At 44.4% G+C, this 19,540-nt stretch overlaps 1 protein-coding gene across 5 annotated transcripts in view; it reads right to left on the bottom strand.

Moving 5' to 3' along the window:
• Positions 1–7,887: 7,887 nt before the first annotated feature.
• Positions 7,888–19,540, bottom strand: part of LOC129829058 (transmembrane protein 94-like) — a 35,168-nt gene continuing 23,515 nt past the window's right edge. For all 5 annotated transcript variants that reach the window (XM_055890517.1, XM_055890516.1, XM_055890519.1 and 2 more), the window contains 18 exons: positions 17,338–17,514; positions 16,708–16,908; positions 16,278–16,587; positions 15,991–16,164; positions 15,695–15,797; positions 15,165–15,373; positions 14,294–14,475; positions 13,785–14,000; positions 13,577–13,676; positions 12,134–12,242; positions 11,745–11,934; positions 11,599–11,676; positions 11,337–11,422; positions 11,162–11,243; positions 10,504–10,762; positions 10,224–10,317; positions 9,914–10,084; positions 7,888–9,657 (listed from right to left, as the gene is read on the bottom strand). In XM_055890517.1, coding sequence (XP_055746492.1) covers positions 9,585–9,657; positions 9,914–10,084; positions 10,224–10,317; positions 10,504–10,762; positions 11,162–11,243; positions 11,337–11,422; positions 11,599–11,676; positions 11,745–11,934; positions 12,134–12,242; positions 13,577–13,676; positions 13,785–14,000; positions 14,294–14,475; positions 15,165–15,373; positions 15,695–15,797; positions 15,991–16,164; positions 16,278–16,587; positions 16,708–16,908; positions 17,338–17,514 — 2,814 coding nt within the window. In that variant the 3' untranslated portion in view covers positions 7,888–9,584. The remainder of the gene's footprint in view (positions 9,658–9,913; positions 10,085–10,223; positions 10,318–10,503; positions 10,763–11,161; positions 11,244–11,336; positions 11,423–11,598; positions 11,677–11,744; positions 11,935–12,133; positions 12,243–13,576; positions 13,677–13,784; positions 14,001–14,293; positions 14,476–15,164; positions 15,374–15,694; positions 15,798–15,990; positions 16,165–16,277; positions 16,588–16,707; positions 16,909–17,337; positions 17,515–19,540) is intronic.

Here is a 19,540-nt window from a genome sequence, read left to right as displayed (position 1 = left end):
CCATTGGACAAAAACATTACACAAGTGGGAAATCACAAATTCAACAACGAGTGGTTATGAAGGAATCAGTGGCTAACTGCAACTGTTGCAAAGCAATCACTAGCCTGCTATTCAGTGGATTGGGCGTGTGGTCCAAGTCTGGGTTTAAGGGTCTCTTTTCCAAGCTTAAAAGGATAAACATTCAACACCATGGGCCAGAAAAGTTTGAATGCCTTGGCCTTACTCTCAATCCAGCATGCTGCGTTTAAAACAATCTATAACTCGGAACTCTCATACTTCAGTGAGTTGAAGAAAACTGGGAGCTCTGGAAAAACTAGCTCCAACTGGGAAAAAGTGTTTTGAACGGTCATCCAACTTGGAATTCCAAGTCAGGAACTCGGGCCTCTTACTAGAGCTCCGACCTGACGTCATGATTCAACCTTGTTTTTTTCCCCAGAGTTCCCAGTTGTCTTGAAAGTGCCATAAATCCAGAGAATAACAGACTTTGATAACAAAGTTCGATTACAAAATTTGCCCACAAGATGGACTGCCGTGCCACCTTCCTGTTCAAGTGAGCACAGCACACCAAGGTGAGTCCAAAAATGTATTGTATGCTGCTGCATACTGTTGCTAAGAAAGCAATACTAAGTGTATGTTGTGTAGTAAGTCCCTAATAATTTAGTCCCTTTCCTCCTCATAACTTAGCCAAATTGAACTTCTGACTTGGTGGTGCACATATAGCCTGTTTTAGAGAAATGTAATCATCAAATATTGTAAGAGGTTTCATTGTCTGCTTATATGTCCCCTGTCACGATGTGCGCAACTGGTTGAAGGTAAGTCAGGTGCAGGAGAGCAGAGATGGGTGATAACAGGCGCACTTTATTCATGCCCAAGGAAAACGGCGATAACGCCCAAAGTACACAAACGGTACAATAAACAAAACACCCGGGTCAAACACATACCCGGCGCAAACCAGCCTGATGCGAACCACACGTAACAAACAAACAATTCCACACACAGACACACAGACAATGTGTTCCCCAATCTCATAAAACACTTTAGAAAAAGGCTCAGTGCCATTACCCTCACAAGGTGAGGTATTGAAAACAGGTGCCAATAATTATGACCCCTGTCTTTGAGAAATACATTTTTCTGAGCAATTGTATTAGTATAATAATATTTTTTTGCATACAATATAGCTCCCTATTTGTGTCATTTCTTTGTCATTTTTCCTCCCCTTTATCAAGGGTGCCAACACTTTTGGACCGGACTGTAGATAATTGGACAGTGACGTTCCATCCAAGACCTTTAAACCCCATTAGGTTACTCTGTCTAATGTGTGTCCTGTATCATGGGAGAAGAGGCAAATCTGACTGTACTCTGAAGGCTGTATAGGCCACAGCTCTGATTTATAGGGTCAGTGTAGTATATTGAACTTATACATTTATCTAGTTTTGTTGTGTTGAATAAAATAGTTGCACTCCCATGTATTGTTATTCAAAGACATTTTGAATAAGTGCCTTCTATCCAAATCTCAAAATGTCCTTCTCTAAGCCTCAAGCAGCCACCTTTATCTGAACACCACAACGTCCCTTTGTATCGCTACGGGCATTGTATGCTTGTAATTCATGTGGTATACAAAGCTAGGTGGAATCAATAAACTCATATAGGCCTACTGTTTTATTTTAAAATACCATATTTATTGACAATCGATTCACAAATCAACTTTTGAAAAAAAAATCTTAAATCATTTTACATTAATAGACCTTTAAAAAAAAAAAGACAAAATATACATTTGTGAACCACAACAAATAATCAATCACAGCAAGTCAATCGACACAGGGTTCAGCTTCAAGCATTTGTATGAACATGGACAGAGTTCCAGAATTCACACCCCTAGACTTGTTCCACATTTTGTGTTACACTGAATTTAATAGATTAAAATTGAGATGTTTTTCAACACTGTCCTACACAACCTATAATGTCATAGTGGATTTTTTTTTTTTAACACAAATTAATAAAAAAATTGTATTGAGGTAACTATTCAACCCCTTTGCTATGGCAAGCCTAAATAAGTTCAGGAGTAAACATTAGGTTAAGTCACATAAGTTGTATGGACTCACTCTGTGTGCAATAAGTGTTTAACATGATTTTGAATGACTACATCATCTCTGCACCCCACACATACAGATATTTATAAGGTCCCTCAGTTGAGCAGTGAATTTCAAACACAGATTCAACCACAAAGACCAGGGAGATATTCCAATGCCTCACAAAGGGCACAGGTTGGTAGATGCGCAAAAAATAAATAAATTGAATATCCCTTTTAGCATGGTGAAGTTTATTAATTACACTTTGGATGGTGTAGCAATACACCCAGTCACTACAAAGATACAGGAGTCCTTTCGAACTCTGTTACGGTAGAGGAAGGAAACCACTCAGGTATTTTACCATGAGGCCAATGGTGACTTTAAAACTGAGTTTAATGGCTGTAATAGGAAAAAACTGACGATGGATCAACAACATTGTAGTTACTCGACAGTACTAACCTAATTGGCAGAGTGAAAAGGACGTTTTTACAGAATAAATGTATTTCAAAACATGCATCGGTTGCAACAAGGCACTAAAGTAATCTGCAAAAAATGTGCCAAAGCAATTAACTTTTTGTCCTGAATACAAAGAGCTTGCTATGTGTGGGGCAAATCCAACACATCACATTACTGAGAACCACTCTCCATATTTTCAAGCATAGTGGTGGCTGTGTCATCTTATTAGGTAGTCTTGTAATTGTTAAAGACTGCGTTGTTTTTCTGGATTAAAAAAAAGAAACGGAGCTAAGTATAGGCAAAATCTAAGAGGAAACCATGATTCAGTCTCCTTTTCCACCAGATACTGGGAGATGAATTCACCTTTCAGCAGGACAATAACCAAAAACACAAGGCCAAATCTACATGAATTGCTTATTGAAATTTTACTAGGCAAATCAGTTAAGAACAAATTCTTATTTACAATGACAGACTCTGGCCAAACACAAACGACGCTGGGCCAATTGTGCGCCGCCATATGGGACTACCAATCACGGCCGGATGTGATACAGCCTGGATTCGAACCAGGTACTATAGCCTCTTGCACTGAGATGCAGTGCCTTGGACCACTGCCCCACTCGGGAGTCCCAAGGAGACAGTGAATGTTCCTGAGTGGCAGAGTTACAGTTTTGACTAAAATCTGCATATGGCATGAACTGAAAATGATTTTCTAGCAATGATAAACAACCAATTTGACAGAGCTTGAAGAATTTTTTAAATAATAAAATGGGCAAACGTTGCACAATACAGGTGTGGAAAGCTCTTAGAAACTTTCCCAGAAAGACTCAGTCAGTTGAATCTAATCACGATTTAATAGGGTTTCTTTTTCTTTTATAATCATTTTTCTTCCACTTTAACAGAGTATTTTGTGCAGATCTGTGACAAAAACAAAAAATTTAAATCACACTTTGTAACAAAATGTGGAAAAAGGGGTGTGAACTTTCTAAAAGATTGGATAGGTATGAGCAACATGGATTTTTTTCGCCGTGTTGCTCATGCCGATCCAATCCTTTCAGATCTACACGTGCCTAGGGGTAGATTTGGAGCTGGGCCGAAGAAGAGGGTTAAGTAGGTAGGTGTCTAGGTCGGTCAGTGTGGTGAAAAAACACTAGCGACACCTGCAGTCCCAAGTTCCACTGAGTTCACATTACATACTCAAACTGAAACAATATTATCATGACCAAGACTGGGCATCCATAAGGTCTTATTCATGCATATATTCAAAGCAATGATATCAAATGGAAAATTAAAACAATGCATTGAAATGTACTGTATGTGCAACGTGTGGATGCATTCTACTGTAGTGTATAAAAATCGACATATTCAGCTGCTTACTTCAGACATCTGTTTTCCCTCGTAAGCTAGGTTCATTCAATAACGGTAGGATAAACTGGGGGCAGTTGTAACGGGGGTCAATTGTAACACCTTGCATTTCTCCAAACAGAAACAAGCTTGCTGTGATGAAACTCACACAGTGCATGCCCATGCAAGGTCTCTCCCTGCTTGAAAAGTCACAGCGAAATATCTCACTCATTGCACATTTTATGGGCAAATTTCTTTTTTTTAGGGGTGAATGTAGTTTCCCCCCACCCCAATCGGCTGTATTTTTCTTTTACGGTCCAATAATTCAAACTAGCATCATTTTCATCACTATATACTGGCTGAACATTGACATGTGACACTATTGTTGTCTCTTGATAGGCACATGAGGTTTTGTCATGGTTGCTAGGTGGGGGGCAAATGTAAAGCAGTGTTAAAAATGACCCTGAGCCAAGCAGCCAAATTATGAAAACAAGTGATTTTTACATGCATTATACAAATACTAACTAGCGTACCAAAGAAGTTGTAAACAGTAGTCTAGGAACGATCAGACTATTTAGATGTTTTGAGAGGAACTGAATGGACATGCTCAAACATACTGTAATTATTGGTTACGTACATAGAAATACTCATTTGTTGCAAAATCATTACATACGTTTATGATATCTTAAAAAAACATGAATGTTTATGAAATAAGTGAATTTGGTTTATTTTTTAGGTGTTACATTTGACCCCAGCTACTGTTAAACATATTTCTGGCCCTGGTACTTGGAGACAACCTTTGACTTCTTACAGCTGAGATAGGCTACCAACCCTCGACCTCAGCCTGAGTCTATAGATGGACTAGCGAACAACGTCATGAAAACGATGCGCACGCTTCAAATGGGGCAGAAATCTGTGAGAGGTTGTGATTCTGGATGGACAGATGGCTACTAACAATGACAAGAAACTGCCACGTGGGGAGTCGTACGTGACTCGTTTCAGCTAGTTTCATCTTGTTCTTGTTACCATGTCTTGTTTTGAGGTGTTTTGACTGATTTAATTTGAATGCTAATATGGCTAAAATTAACTAACCAACAACTGTAACGAGTGCTCATTGTGCAACATTTATTTAGGTTTTCAACAAACATCGTAGACAAAATCTAGTTTACATGTTGTCAACAACCTAAGTCAATCCTGTCTGTTTTGACCCATAGCTGCACGCGTCAGTTTTGTTGCTAAACAACCAACCCATCTATTGTCCTGCTGCAGAAGGCCACTTCACACCTATGTGCTAGGGACCAGGTTACTGTCACTCCTGGGACAGCCATAACCGGACTCAACTCTGGTGCTGGTCCCTACACTACCTGCTGCCCTTGTAGACCTGCTCGGCCTGGACCTGACACCCACGACGACTCTCCAGCAAGAGTCCCAGTTGGCATCCCATCCAGCACAAGAGCCTCCAGCGCCATGTACTCTCTGGACCTGCAGTCGGCTGACCCTGATCCTGATGCCAGCATCAACTGCAGTCCTCAAGAACTAGCCCTGACCTCGCCACAGCGTCTGGCCCTGTCCTAAACCCACCGGCCGACTACGCTCCAGTCCCAGTCCCAACGCCATCGGCTGATCCAACAGCAGCCCTGCATTCGCCATCTGGACCTGATAGGATACAATTAGCGGCTAGCATGCTACACAATATATACAAGAGTTCACAGTTCATTGCCCCCTGGTATGAATGATTAGGAGACAGATGTAAGTTTACTATTTATAAAAAATGACTGGCTTAGTTCAAGTGGTCTCCGAGCAATAAAATAAAAGACAAAATCGGTTACCAGACGACCGTATCTAGGATACATATTAGATCAGTGTTTTTACATGATATCTTCCTCACACACATCTCTTATCAGATTATGCAACTACTAACTACCCTATGAAATAGTGTACTTAAAAAGTAAGTACGTACACTCCTGTGGAGGCTGCTGAGGCGAGGACGGCTCATAATAAATGGCCAGAACGGTGTAAATGGCATCAAACACATGGAAACCATATTTGATACCATTCCACCTATTCTGCACAATCCATTACCATGAGCCCGTCCTCCCAAATTAAGGTGCCACCAACCTCCTGTGGTACACTCCAATCAAAGGGAGCCTATGAAGGGAACAAGTGTGCGAGCGCCCTGAGTCAAGGTGTTAATCCTAGGCACAATGTTTTTGTGCTATCATAGGCCTGGAACAGACTCCTAGTCAACTTAGCATTTTACCTTCATTGTAGCCCACAATCAAAATAGAGAGAGCAGGTATGGCGTACACATGATAAAATGTATCCATTTATATATACAGTATGACTTGGGATGGGAGGTTTTCCTGACCCAGTGAGCCAACCAGGCAACAACTCTGGGTCTCACGGTCAGATGACATGGTCAGAAAAAACTCCTGGCCCTGAATAGGTAATTCACCAGAGCACGGTGGAAAAGGCCGGTTTGTGCAGCATGACAGTTTGTCTGACAGCACACGATACATACATCAGCTATAATGAAGGCATCAACAAATAAATAAATACAACGTATAAATACACAGGATAGAAAGAAATAAAAGGGAAAAGCTGCATGGGCAATGGCAACTCATGACAATCTGCTTCCCAAATGGCACCCTATTCTCTATAGTGCCCTACTTTTGACCAGAACATTATGGGGCCATGGTCGAAAGTAGTACAAAGGGTGCCATTTCGGACACAGCGAAAGTCGTAATCAGGGATAAAAAAGTTCAAACGGATCTACTGATTTGATCACCCAACAGACAGGTAAGCCTGGTGGGTGAGTCTTTCTGCTTTTAGGCCGGGATTCAATCCAAAACCGTGCTTTAGCGCGCTTGACATTGGTCATTTCCAATTGAGCCAACATCGACAGCGTTTACCTTAAACGCAAACTCCACGAACCCAGTAAAATTGCCTTTGAAAGCAGCATTGTCTACAAGCGTGATCTGATTGAATCCCGGACTTAGTCAGCTTGTGCGTTGTTGATGTCAATACAGAAACATGCACCCGGGCTAGTAAAAAGGCAACTGAATGATATGAAGCACCTTCAGAATACCCTGGGACGCTCTAGAAGGTATTGTAATCGAGAACACCACAGACAAAACCTTGTTAGCTACAGTTGAAGAGAGTCCCCTCTTTACTACAGTTCTCTGGTGGGAAGAATAGGATGGGAGAATGTACACAGGGATCAAACCAGTCTATGATGATTGATGATTATAAAACAACAAAACTTTCCTACAGTACATGAGTTTCAAAGTGGCATGCTAGCACATTCTTCAAATACAACTGACCTGAACAAGACTAATTCAGTTGTACTTTTTCAAAGTACATTATATTAATATGTATTCTTTATTGCATTACAGCAGGAGGATTGCCCTTGGCTTAGCTCGGGAGTCGGAGCATGTGTGTGAAACAAAGAAAGTATTTGTTAGAAAGAAAATAAATTCACAAAATATATTCTCTTACATTCTGGTTTAGAAAATGCCATGTTCATTATCTGGCTAAAAGGCTGGGTTATAGAGAGTAGCCTTGAGATTGCTTGTTGAGAAATGCTTAGTGTGTTTCCCTAGAATAGAAAGAGGAGTGGGAGGCCCCGGTGCACAACTGAGCAAGAGGACAAGTACATTAGAGTGTCTAGTTTGAGAAACAGACGCCTCAAGTCCTCAACTGGCAGCTTCATTAAATAGTACCCACAAAACACCAGTCTCAACGTCAACAGTGAAAAGGCGACTCCGGGATGCTGGCCTTCTAGGCAGAGTTCCTCTGTCCAGTGTCCGTGTTCTTTTGCCAATCTTCATCTTTTCTTTTTATTGGCCAGTCTGAGATATGGCTTTTTCTTTGCAACTCTGACTAGAAGGCCAGCATCCCGGAGTCGTCTCTTCACTGTTGACGTTGAGACTGGTGTTTTGTGGGTACTATTTAATGAAGCTGCCATTTGAGGACTTGTGAGGCGTCTGTTTCTCAAACTAGACACTAATGTACTTGTCCTCTTGCTCAGTTGTGCACCGGGGCCTCCCACTCCTCTTTCTATTCTGGTTAGGGCCAGTTTGCAATGTTCTGTGAAGGTAGTAGTACACAGCATTGTACGAGATGTTCAGTTTCTTGGCAATTTCTCGCATGGAATAGCCTTCATTTCTCAGAACAAGAATAGACTGACGAGTTTCAGAAAAAAGTTCTTTGTTTCTGGTCATTTTGAGCCTGTCATCGAACCCACAAATGCTGATGCTCCAGATACACTAGTCTAAAGAAGGCCAGTTTTATGGCTCCTTTATTCAGACAACGGTTTTCAGCTGTGCTAACATAATTGCAAAAGGGTTTTAGCCTAATGATCAGTTAGCCTTTTAAAATGATAAACTTGGATTAGCCAACACAACGTGCCATTGGAACACAGGAGTGATGCTTGCTGATAATGGGCCTCTGTACGCCTACGTAGATATTCCATAAAAAAATCTGCCGTTTCCAGCTACAATAGTCATTTACAACATGTCTACATTGTATTTCTGTTCAATTTGATGTTATTTTAAATGGACTATTTATTTTGTTGCTTTTCTTTCAAAAACAAGGACATTTATTTCTAAGTGACCCCAAACTTTTGAACGGTAGTGTATATAATTTTTGGGATGGTCAAATATTTTCAGTGTAAACTTAAACGACTAAAACCAGATATAATGTATGTAGAAATAATAATGGAGCAATATTATTTTACATAGATCATCTTTGAGGACTAACAATCACCAAAATAAAACTAGAATATAAAATTCCCAAAATGTCATGGCTTTGATTTTGTTATAGTTATCTGAGTCACTCAGCGTAAGAACATGGCATAAGCCATAGGAAATTAGCTTTAAAACTGTAACATGTTCTCTCCGCTCCGCGGCAAAATTTGTAAAATTGCAGGAAATTTGCTTTAAAACAGCTAAATGTTGCCTCTGCGGCCAAGAGGAGGGCCTCTAAATCCACACCATTGGCCAAGCCAACTACCCCCCCACGTTTACTTAGCCACCGCTGCTGAAAAAAATCCTAGGGGAAACCCTGTCTGGTATTGGGGCAAAAGAAAAGAGGAACACGCTGAAGTGTGATAATCCCTATGTGATACAGTGTGAGACAATCTCATAGATCAGTGACAGTGGAGGAGCATACCCCCCATCCCCAAGCAGGGACTACAGTAAAACATTCCCTAGGCCTTCAGCAACATTCCACAATATTATAAATACTTCTCAGTTTTTGTTTGCCTTTCTTTTAAAAGTAAAAAAGAAAAATGCTTTGGGATCTTTCTTTTATATATAAAAAGAAAAAATCTATTATACCATAATACAATTTAAACAAGGATCCCCCCCACCCCCAAAAAAGATTGGATTACCGCAGTGATAAACCACCCAGCATGTGTGGCAGTCTGGTTGAGGTTAGCGCTACCTGCTAGGAGCCAGTGCTGGGTTTAGGTCAATGGGCACTGAGGAGGAGTGCGATTATGAGCTTGAGGTAGAAGTTCCCCTCAACCACAGATCTAGGATCATATTACCCTTTCTCCAATCCTAACAAGCAAGAGGGATGAGAAACGATCTGACCCAGTGTCAGCAGTTAGAACCAACTTCGACCTACTCCAGATTCTGGTGCCTCCAATTTTCCAGAGGGCTGATTGGTTCCCAGCATGTATTGCCACGCCCCTCTGTTCATTGTCTGAGCCAATCAGAAGGGAGAGTTCATCCCTAGTTTGGTCTCAAACTGTAGCTTCTGTCTCTTCTGGTAGCGAACCCTCACCCTGCAGCCAGAAGGAATGGACAGATCAACACATAGGAACAGTTTTTCGCCCCACATGACTGTCCCTTCCCTAATCCTCTTCTCTCAACCAACCATTCGGTCATCCACAATATTCTGCCTTTCTCTCTCCCTCCTATCATACCACTCCTACTCGACTTGCCTAGATAAATAAAGGCTAAATAAAACAATAAAAAGACTCATCCTTTCCCCTTCCTACTTCACTCCTCCTCCCCTCTCCCTCCTCCCCTCTATCGTACCGTATCTCGTGTAGTTTGACAGCCTCATTGAGCAGCACCACCACCAGGGAGGACAGGGAGACCAGCAGCCAGGCCAGCATGGGGATGTCCTTCAGGTCAAAGGTCAAATGTGCCGACCGGTCCTGCCACAGCTGGTAGTCCACCGTGGCCTGCACCAACTGACCCAGCAGACTGGAGGTGGGGAGGAAGGGCGGGGAAGACCGAAAGAGTGAGAAAAGAGTATCAGTTGATGCCAAAAAAAGCTGGACCTTCTCCATTGCAGCTGCCGTTTAATATTTGTCAGAAACAGTTAGGCTACACACGCACTTACACAACGGGGACAGTGAGGCACCACCAGGTGTTACTGAAGGGGTTCTTCTTCCACAGCGGCTGGGAACGATGGACATAGCTCAGAGAGATGACCACTGGGAAAGAAGGAGGGCGAGAGAAATAGAATAGATCAAATAAAACGTAAAGATAGACACATGAACCGTGGCTCTCTATACAGGGCCCTGGTCAAAAGTAGTGCACTATATAGGAAATAAGGTGCTATTTGGGATACCGGACTTGATAGATGCAGGGGTGAGAGTGACACAGAAAGCTCCGCCTACCTGTGTGCAGGGCCAGGAACCCAGCCATGACTTTCTGAGTGAGCAGCAGGCCGTTGGACAGCTCCCTGAACCAATGGGGAGCGTCCTGAGCCGAACTGACCCTGAGGATATCAGTACAGCTGATGGTGGTGTTCTCTGCCAGGGTCAGGTTGTTGGCCCTCAGGCAGACCTCGTGCAGCGTGAAGCCGAAACCCAGCAGGTAGGCACACACGGTCAGGCCAAACCTCAAAAGGAAACAACCCAGGAAGTAGTTCTGCGTCTGCAGGAAGTAGATACACACAAATCTAAATGTTAAATGGACTGCCATGGTACACATGTCATGACTAAGATAGATAACACACATCTGATTCAGAACTGGAAGAGGTGAAGGGAGCATATTTAGAGTTGGCCAATCATGAAAATCAATATAAACTTAGCATAGTCTAAAGCAGGGCTCTCTAACCCTGTTCCTGGAGAGCTCCCCTCCTGTAGGTTCGCTCCAACCCAAGCTGTAACTAACCTGATTCAGCTTATCAACCAGCTAATTATTAGAATCAGGTGTGCTAGATTAGGGTCGGAGTGAAAACCTACAGGGCGGTAGCTCTCCAGGAACAGCCCCGGTCTAGTGTAAAGTAATATGTCTAAAACTGGGCCGGTGTGGGTAAACTACAATACGTACCTTTCTGGGGATGGCATCTTGGTTCTTCCCCGTGGCCACGTTCATCACAGAACTTTCTGGTGGCTTTCCTAAGAATGACACACTGCCAACACAACACACATGGTTATCGTGTGTAATGCTGTTCTACTATATAACATTTTGAGTTTGAAACCCATATGGTTAGTAGCAGTGATACCTGAGCAGTGGACAGCTGAAGCAGGACAGCCAGAGGATATCAGTGATGTTCATGGGAGGGGGGAGCTGGGCTAGGCAGGCCAGAAACTACACAACGGCAGGGAAACAAACAACACTTTCATCAAATATTCTGCATCCTCAGCTCTTTTATTATATCAAAAATAAATAGGAAATAGGCTGGTATGAGAAACTGGGGTGATAAAAGAGCATTAGTATTTCAAGAATGCTTTTGCGAGGCTAAGGATAGTCATGTCCTCTCTCACCTGGATGAGGACCAGGGTCAGCTGACACTGCAACAGGAACAGGAAGCTCTTGCGGATGCCGTACGTGGTGTGACGCGCCTTGAAGGGAATCGTACACGTAAAATAAATATATTGCATCTCTGTGTGCACAAGTGTATGCGTCTCACCTGTTCTATGAGTTTGACCATGCTGACAGACTCCCCCTGGTGGAAGGTGACAGAACAGGCCAGGGTGTTGAGTTGACCAGACAGACTGAGAGGAGACAGACCCTCCACCTCCCCGTTCAGCCCTGCTCCTGTAGCGTAGCCAAACGTCTCCCACGAACACCGCGACGGGTACAGGGGGTCCAGGGCGATGCTGGGGGAAGGACACGAGGTTTTGTTGTTATTTATCTTTGTTTATGAGGAACAGTGTGTGACTCTTCATAATTTCATTAAGGCCTGAAGCAGTCATGTTATGTGGTTGTAAGTGAATGTATGGATGATATGAAGACTATTTATAAATTAACTAGGCAAAGGCTGCTGTGTTTGTGACATGCGTTTGTTTTAGCGTGTACCTGAGGTCGCTCTGTAGGAAGAGGCAGCTATTGCGGAAGTTGGCAGAGCTCCCCAGGCAGCACGTCACCTCTCTGTTCTCCTGCATGATCTTTATCATCTCACACATGGCTACACACACAAAGATGTAGAACACTCTCACACATGTACACTGAGCAAAAATATGAACCCAACAATTTCTAAGATTTTACTGAGTTCCAGTTCATATACAGGAATCAGTCAACTGAAATAAATTAATTAGGCACTGATCTATGGATTTCACATGACTGGGAATACAGAAGGCAGGGCCGTGGATCAGAAAACCAGTCAGTATTTAGTGTGACCGCCATTTGCCTCGTCCTTTGCAGTGAGTTGATCAGGCTGTTAAATGTGGCCTGTTGAATTTATCCCACTCCTCTTCAAGGGCTGTGCGAAGTTTCTGGATATTGGCGGGAACTGGAACGCGGTCGTACACGTCAATCCAGAGTATCCCAAACAGGCTCAATGGGTGACATGTCTGGTGAGCATGCAGGCCATGGAAGAACTGGGACATTTTCAGCTTCCTGGAATTGTGTACAGATCCTTGGGACATGGACCCGTGCATTATCATGCTGAAACATGAGGTGATGGCGGCGGATGAATGGCACGACAATGGGCCTCAGGATCTCATCACGGTATCTCTGTGCATTCAAATTGCCATCAGTAAAATGCAATTGTGTTTGTTGTCCACAGCTTATGCCTGCCCATACCATAACCCCACCGCCACCATGGGGCACTCTGTTCACAACATTGACATCAGCAATCTGCTCGCCCACAAGTCGTCATACACGTGGTCTGTGGTTGTGAGGCCGGTTGGACGTATTGCCAAAGTCTCGAAAACAATGTTGAGGCGGCTTATGGTAGATAAATTAACATTCAATTCTCTGGCAACAGCTCTGGTGGACATTACTGCAGTCAGCATGCCAATAACACACTCCCTCAAAACTTGAGACATCTGTGGCATTGTGTGACAAAACTGCATATTTTAGAGTGACCTTTTATTGTCCCCAGCACAAGGTGCACCTGTGTAATGATCATGCTGTTTAATCAGCTTCTTGATATGCCACACCTGTCAGGTGGATGGATTAGGAGACATGCTCACTAACAGGGATGTGAACAAATTTGTGCAAAAAAAATTCAGAGAAATAAGCTTTTTGTGCTTATGGAAAATTTCGGGGATCTTTTATTTCAGATCATGAAACATGGGACCAAGACTTCACATGCTGCATTTATATTTTTGTTCAGTGTAGCTGTAACAAGCATAGCTACATTGCAAATCTTGAGATAAAATTAACTTATATACCATGATCAATTGATTTGTATATTGAAAACATAGGAATGTCTCTGTACCAAATACTAAGCATAGTCTAAAGCAGAAAGGGTTGATTCATGTACGTGAAGTGAAACTGTAAGATGTTCAGACTCACTCTCTGGGGTACAGTCGGTGAAGAGAGGCACCAACAGAGGCACGTTGTCAATGTTCTTCAGGTGAGGACGAACCTGGTGGATACCACGAGGTAGCTTCGCCTAGAGAGAGAGAGAGAAGGGTTAGCAAGAAACAGGTGTCAGTCACAGTTGAGAAGAGAAAACAAAAAGAAAAGAGAGAAGGAAAGACAAACAGTATTCGTCCTGTACTCTGTTGCAGTCCTCCAGGAAGCTGGGAACATCAGCAGTCTCCTCCTCTGGTAACAACGGCCCCTCTGCCTCATCTCGGGAGTCTTGGTGCAGGTCATCATGTAGGGAGTCCTGGCCTGGGCTGTTGGGGGCACCGTCACAGGGACTGTCCCTGTTTGGGGTCAGAGAGATGTGACAGTTCCACCCTGTCTCCAGGCCCATCTTCTCTGCAAACACCTTACACATACACAGGAAAAACAGACAGACAGGCAGATTGTCACCATTGTCATCAGCTTTACCACCACAAACACACCATACAGCACCACATCGTCACCACCACAAACGTCTCAGCAAACACACCATACAGCACCACCACAAACATCTCAGCAAACACACCATACAGCACCACATCGTCACCACCACAAACGTCTCAGCAAACACACCATACAGCACCACCACAAACATCTCAGCAAACACACCATACAGCACCACATCGTCACCACCACAAACATCTCAGCAAACACACCCACCTTGCTGCGTAGTTCGTCCTCCATAGAGAAGTAGACGAAGCGTATGCAGGCGGTGACCAGAGCGTCTATGAGCCTGACCGTGTCCAGACGAGCCTGGAACTGGGATGACACCATTCCCATGAAGATCTGACCACTCAGAGCCTGAACACAGTCATCCTTCTCCACACCTTCTCCTATACCCTCTATGGAGAGATGTAAGGGGAGAGAGAGAGAAATGAGGGGGACAAGACATTAAAATAAATATAAGCAAAAGTCACACCCAGGTACAACACAAAACACATATTGTAAGTGTAGCTGCATCATCCTCTCTCCCCACCCTCTCCTCTCTTCCCTCCCACCCTTCCCTCCTTCCCTCCCTCCCTCCCTCTCCTCCCACCCTCCCTCCTTCTCCTCTCCTCACCCGCTCCTCTCCTCTTCCCACCCGCTCCTCTCCCCTTCCCACCCGCTCCTCTCTTCCCTTCCCACCCTCTCTTCTCTTCCCTTCCCACCCTCTCTTCTCTTCCCTTCCCACCCTCTCTTCTCTTCCCTTCCCACCCTCTCTTCTCTTCCCTTCCCACCCTCTCTTCTCTTCCCTTCCCACCCTCTCTTCTCTTCCCTTCCCACCCTCGCTTCTCTTCCCTTCCCACCCTCGCTTCTCTTCCCTTCCCACCCTCGCTTCTCTTCCCTTCCCACCCTCGCTTCTCTTCCCTTCCCACCCTCGCTTCTCTTCCCTTCCCACCCTCGCTTCTCTTCCCTTCCCACCCTCGCTTCTCTTCCCTTCCCACCCTCGCTTCTCTTCCCTTCCCACCCTCTCTTCTCTTCCCTTCCCACCCTCTCCTCCCTTCCCTTCCCACCCTCTCCTCCCTTCCCTTCCCACCCTCTCCTCCCTTACCATCAGAGCTCCAGGAGTTCCTGCGGGAGTCGTGTTTGATAGGGGTGGTGGAGGGCAGTTCTACCCCAGAGAAGATGTTGGGTCCGGGGGCTAGCTCAACACATTTCCCATTGAGCTGGTTGGACAGGGACACCTGCATGGGCTTGTAGGCAAAGGCAGAGCAGTATCCCGACAGACAGGCCCGCTGGTAGAAGTCCAGAACTTTCTTCCTGTAGGGGTGTAGCCATATAACGAGTTAATAATGCATGTAGATGTTTATGTTTATTGTGATATAAGCAGAATTCAATATAATTCAAATGCAAGAACCCCCCAAAATTGTGCCCCCTCACTGATTTCAACAGCCCCCTTAGCCACGTAATCCTGGCGCCGGGTCTGCTCATTAGGTTATTATAAGGCTGCAATAAGACTGATAAGTCTACATAAGGCTGCAATAAGACTGTGACAAGACTACATAAGGCTGCAATAAGGCTGTGATAAGACTACATAAGGCTGCAATAAGGTTGTCATCAGGCTGCTATAACTGTTCTGACCTGTCGGAGCCAGAGAGGGGATAGATGTCGGATCCGTCCCAGACGTCAGTGCAGGCCTCCAGGATGAGGTCAGCCGAGCCGTGAGACAACATCTGGACGTTATCTAGGGGTGAGAGGTCAGGGGTCACAGAGGTGCAACAAAACAATTCCAAGAAAGAGGTCGAGGCTAAAGAAAAGGAGGGTAAGAGATGGAGAGAGCGAGTGTGAAACCAGAGAGATGGAGTGAAAGTGAGAGAGAGGGAAGAAAGACAAAGAATAAATGAGCTATAGAGAAAGAAAACGCGAGATATTCTCACTGGAAGAGGAGTCTCTGATGAAGAGGGAGATGAGGTGGCTGATGGGAGGTTGTCTCTTGGTGAAGTTGTGTAGGCGTCGAGGGACAGACTCCTTGGCCTTCTCCCCACAGGGCAGCTGGTACAGAGCTAGGTGGTTCTCCTGTTTGAACAGCTCCCTCGCCCCGGGGGTGAACCCTGAGAAACACACAGGAGGAAAAAGAGTGGAAGAGAAGGGGTCAGTGTGTGTGTATACATGCGTACGTGCGAGTGTGTTTATGTGCGTGCGTGAGTCTCTTCCTTCTCCTCACCTATAAGCCTGGAGAGCTCACACAGTCCCCAGGGCACGTGGACGGGCAGCACAGCCCCGTGGCTCTCCTGCAGCGCCAGGTTACTGAGGTGGTCGGAGAAGCGGCAGAGCTGCTGGGTGACGCTGGCGTTGCACAGGTTGAGCAGGATGTTGAGGCCCAGGGGCTTGAGGCTGGGCAGGTGGCACTGCCAGCCCTGCTCGTCAAACTGGATACTCACCGGGTTCTGCTGGTCCTGAGACAGACTCAGCATCTCCAGGTGGTAGTCACACACGTAGTCCTCCGCGTCGTTGTCACAGCAACCCACCATGTCCTGAGAGAGGGGTGGCAAAAGAGAGGCAGGGGAAAAAGGAGGGGAACGAATACTGTGTAGTAAGATAGTGATGACAAGAGATTGATATATTTAGGACGCGTGTGTGCACGCGCGCCTTACCTGTTCAGGGCCCTGGTCCCCTCCCTCGGTGTTGTGGCTGAAGCTGACATTAGATCCTGAGGGGTGTTTGGTGCGTGTCTCCCGCCGAGGCTGAACTGTGTCCTCGGAACGGCCGGTGTCATGTGAAGTCTCACTGGGTTCATGCCCGTCCCCCATCCCATCAATCACTGGCATACACAGCAGAGCCTCCCCCTCCTGGGTCTGACAGACAGGATGAACAGCCAAATCAGACTTTCTATCACTGAAAAGATTCTACCAACCATCAAAACGTGTCTCAGTCACTACCTCAGATGCTTAAAAGGAACTAGATCATGGTCTCACGTCAGATAACGGTCGCGTCGCGGTAGAATGACGCCATCTGACAGAAGACAATGGAAACTAGATACTAAAAAAGAGAGCAATACTATCATCATTGACGTTCTATATTCTATTACTACAGAGGTTTAAAATGAGACTTACAGGAACTCGTAGACAATAAGAGCCCTTATACGTAACCGAACGACACATCTGATTTTAGTATGCAAGAACAGGAGAAGATGAAGAGCAATTGATGAAAAAGTAGGAATTTACAGACCTATACCCTCCCCCACAAATACACACCCTCTCGTCTACTCAAACACAAACACGCACCTCGTCACGGTCATCATCGGTCTCCATGCGGCAGAAGGAGTTGACTGACAGGTCGTCTCGCAGGTCCTGCTGACTGTCGTTGTGAGGCGGCTCCACGCGACCACTGAAGAACAGCACGGTCTCTGGACTGGGGTTAGGCCAGGATAATACACCCTGTTTGTCCACACAACACAACACCTGGCGAGAGAGAGAGAAGAGAGTTATACCAGTTCATTTCGACGACGAAAATAGCGACGAAAATATTCGTCAAACACCTACATTACAGTGGCGATTGACAGGACGATAAGACTAAATCACACGACTGGCCTATCTGGGTGATGTTTTTTCTCACATGAATGATCTGAATCTAGGATTACAGGCACTCTCCGCAACTATATTAAATGTGCGGGACAAAATTGAGGCTATGATTAAGAACTTGGAGCTCTTCTCTGTCTGCATTAACAAGGACAACACACAGGTCTTTCCATCATTGTATGATTTTTTTGTGTGTGCAAATGAACTCAAGCTTACGGACAATGTCCAATGTGATAGAGCGAAGCACCTGAGTGAGTTATCCCTTTCATGACCTGCCTCCAGTCCACTTACCGATATCTGAACAAGAGAGACTCATTGAAATTGCAACAAGCGGTTCTGTGAAAATGTAATTTAAATCAGAAGCCACTGTCAGATTTCTGAATTGGGCTGCGCTCAGAGTATCCTGCCTTGGCAAATTGCGCTGTTAAGACACTGATGCCCTTTGCAACCACGTACCTATGTGAGAGTGGATTCTCGGCCCTCACTAGCATGAAAGCTAAATACGGGCACAGACTGTGTGTGGAAAATGATTTCAGACTGAGACTCTCTCCAATACAACCCAACATTGCAGAGTTATGTGCATCCTTTCAAGCACACCCTTCTCATTAACCTTTGGTGAGTTATTCACAAGAGAAGACAATGAAAAAACAAATCTGTCTTTTAGTTATAAAAATGATCAACTTAATTGAGCGAACAACAGTATAGCCTATCTTATTGGCACCAGCATCGACAATATCCCCAGTGAGTGCTCACTGTGTATATTCACTATTTATCATTGTTGGGTAAGTGCTACTTAAAAGCTTGTTTTTGGACAATCATTTCCTCCTGCAGTTTAGATGGACGTCTTATTCTGTCTCCCCTTCTCATAGGCCTATTATATGGACAATGTCGTTTTTATTGATCCATTTGTCAGTGTCAGCAGAGTAGGCTACCCTATAATTTATCGCATTTAAGAAAAAGGTTTGCTAATGTCTAAAATTTGGAAAGTTAACATCTTAAAATGTAAAGCCCCCATATTTGGGACGCCTATTAGATTTTTTAAATTTTATTTAGTCTGGTATGAGAACAGTAGCCCCTATCTGCAAAAGCAGGGTGTCTGCGGAAAGCTGAGTATCTTGGTTATTGATCGGTGCCTTCAAAGCTTGTGTGACTTACTACCATATATGGGCATACACATTTATTAGAGCAGGCCGAGCCGATGACCTCATTTCAAGATGGCTGCTACCTACATTCCAGTTAACGTTGTGAAGCATAAACAAAATACGTTGATATACACCAAAAGCCAGCACTCCACAGATCATGAGGATATCTTAATTGTCTGCCTGTGACCTACCGTTAGTGATCACCAGCCCCTAGAGTCAAAATGTTTATTTTACAAAACGTTTAGGCTACTAATTCGGAGAAGCTTAGTTACCGTGACTAGACAGTCACAAGGAATTTGACTACTTACGACAGAACTTCGATTATAATATAGCTACAGCGTGTCAAGGGGCAGGGCTCCAGACTATGACCATTTAGTAGCATTTTGTGACCTTTTGACTTGGCTGTACGAGTAAAACAATTTATTTGGTCTCATCAGTGCGATCTGAACATTCATTATAATGGTCACCTCACTCAAAAGTTTCAAAACTTGATTTGGTCCAACAGTAAAGTGCATTATCTTCATGACTCCATTAATGAAAGTGTCTGCCCAGCCCCTGGACTTGTTTCACTGGGACCTGCTTCTGTGATGAGCGAGCCACTCTCCGAGAGATAAAAAAGGCTTGTGATTGATTGTATAACATTTCAAAATCCATTTGTGGCAGATACATAGCTTTGGAAGCAACTGTTGTTCTCAGCTTTCTGTGGGTATAATTTTTATTTGTCATATCTTAATATTGAGCTCAATAGCAACTATTTTACAACCAAG

This window comes from Salvelinus fontinalis, chromosome 30 (genome assembly GCF_029448725.1).
Source record: "Salvelinus fontinalis isolate EN_2023a chromosome 30, ASM2944872v1, whole genome shotgun sequence".
NCBI classification, from domain to species: Eukaryota; Metazoa; Chordata; class Actinopteri; order Salmoniformes; family Salmonidae; genus Salvelinus; species Salvelinus fontinalis.
This window is presented reverse-complemented; position numbering and strand designations above follow the sequence as displayed.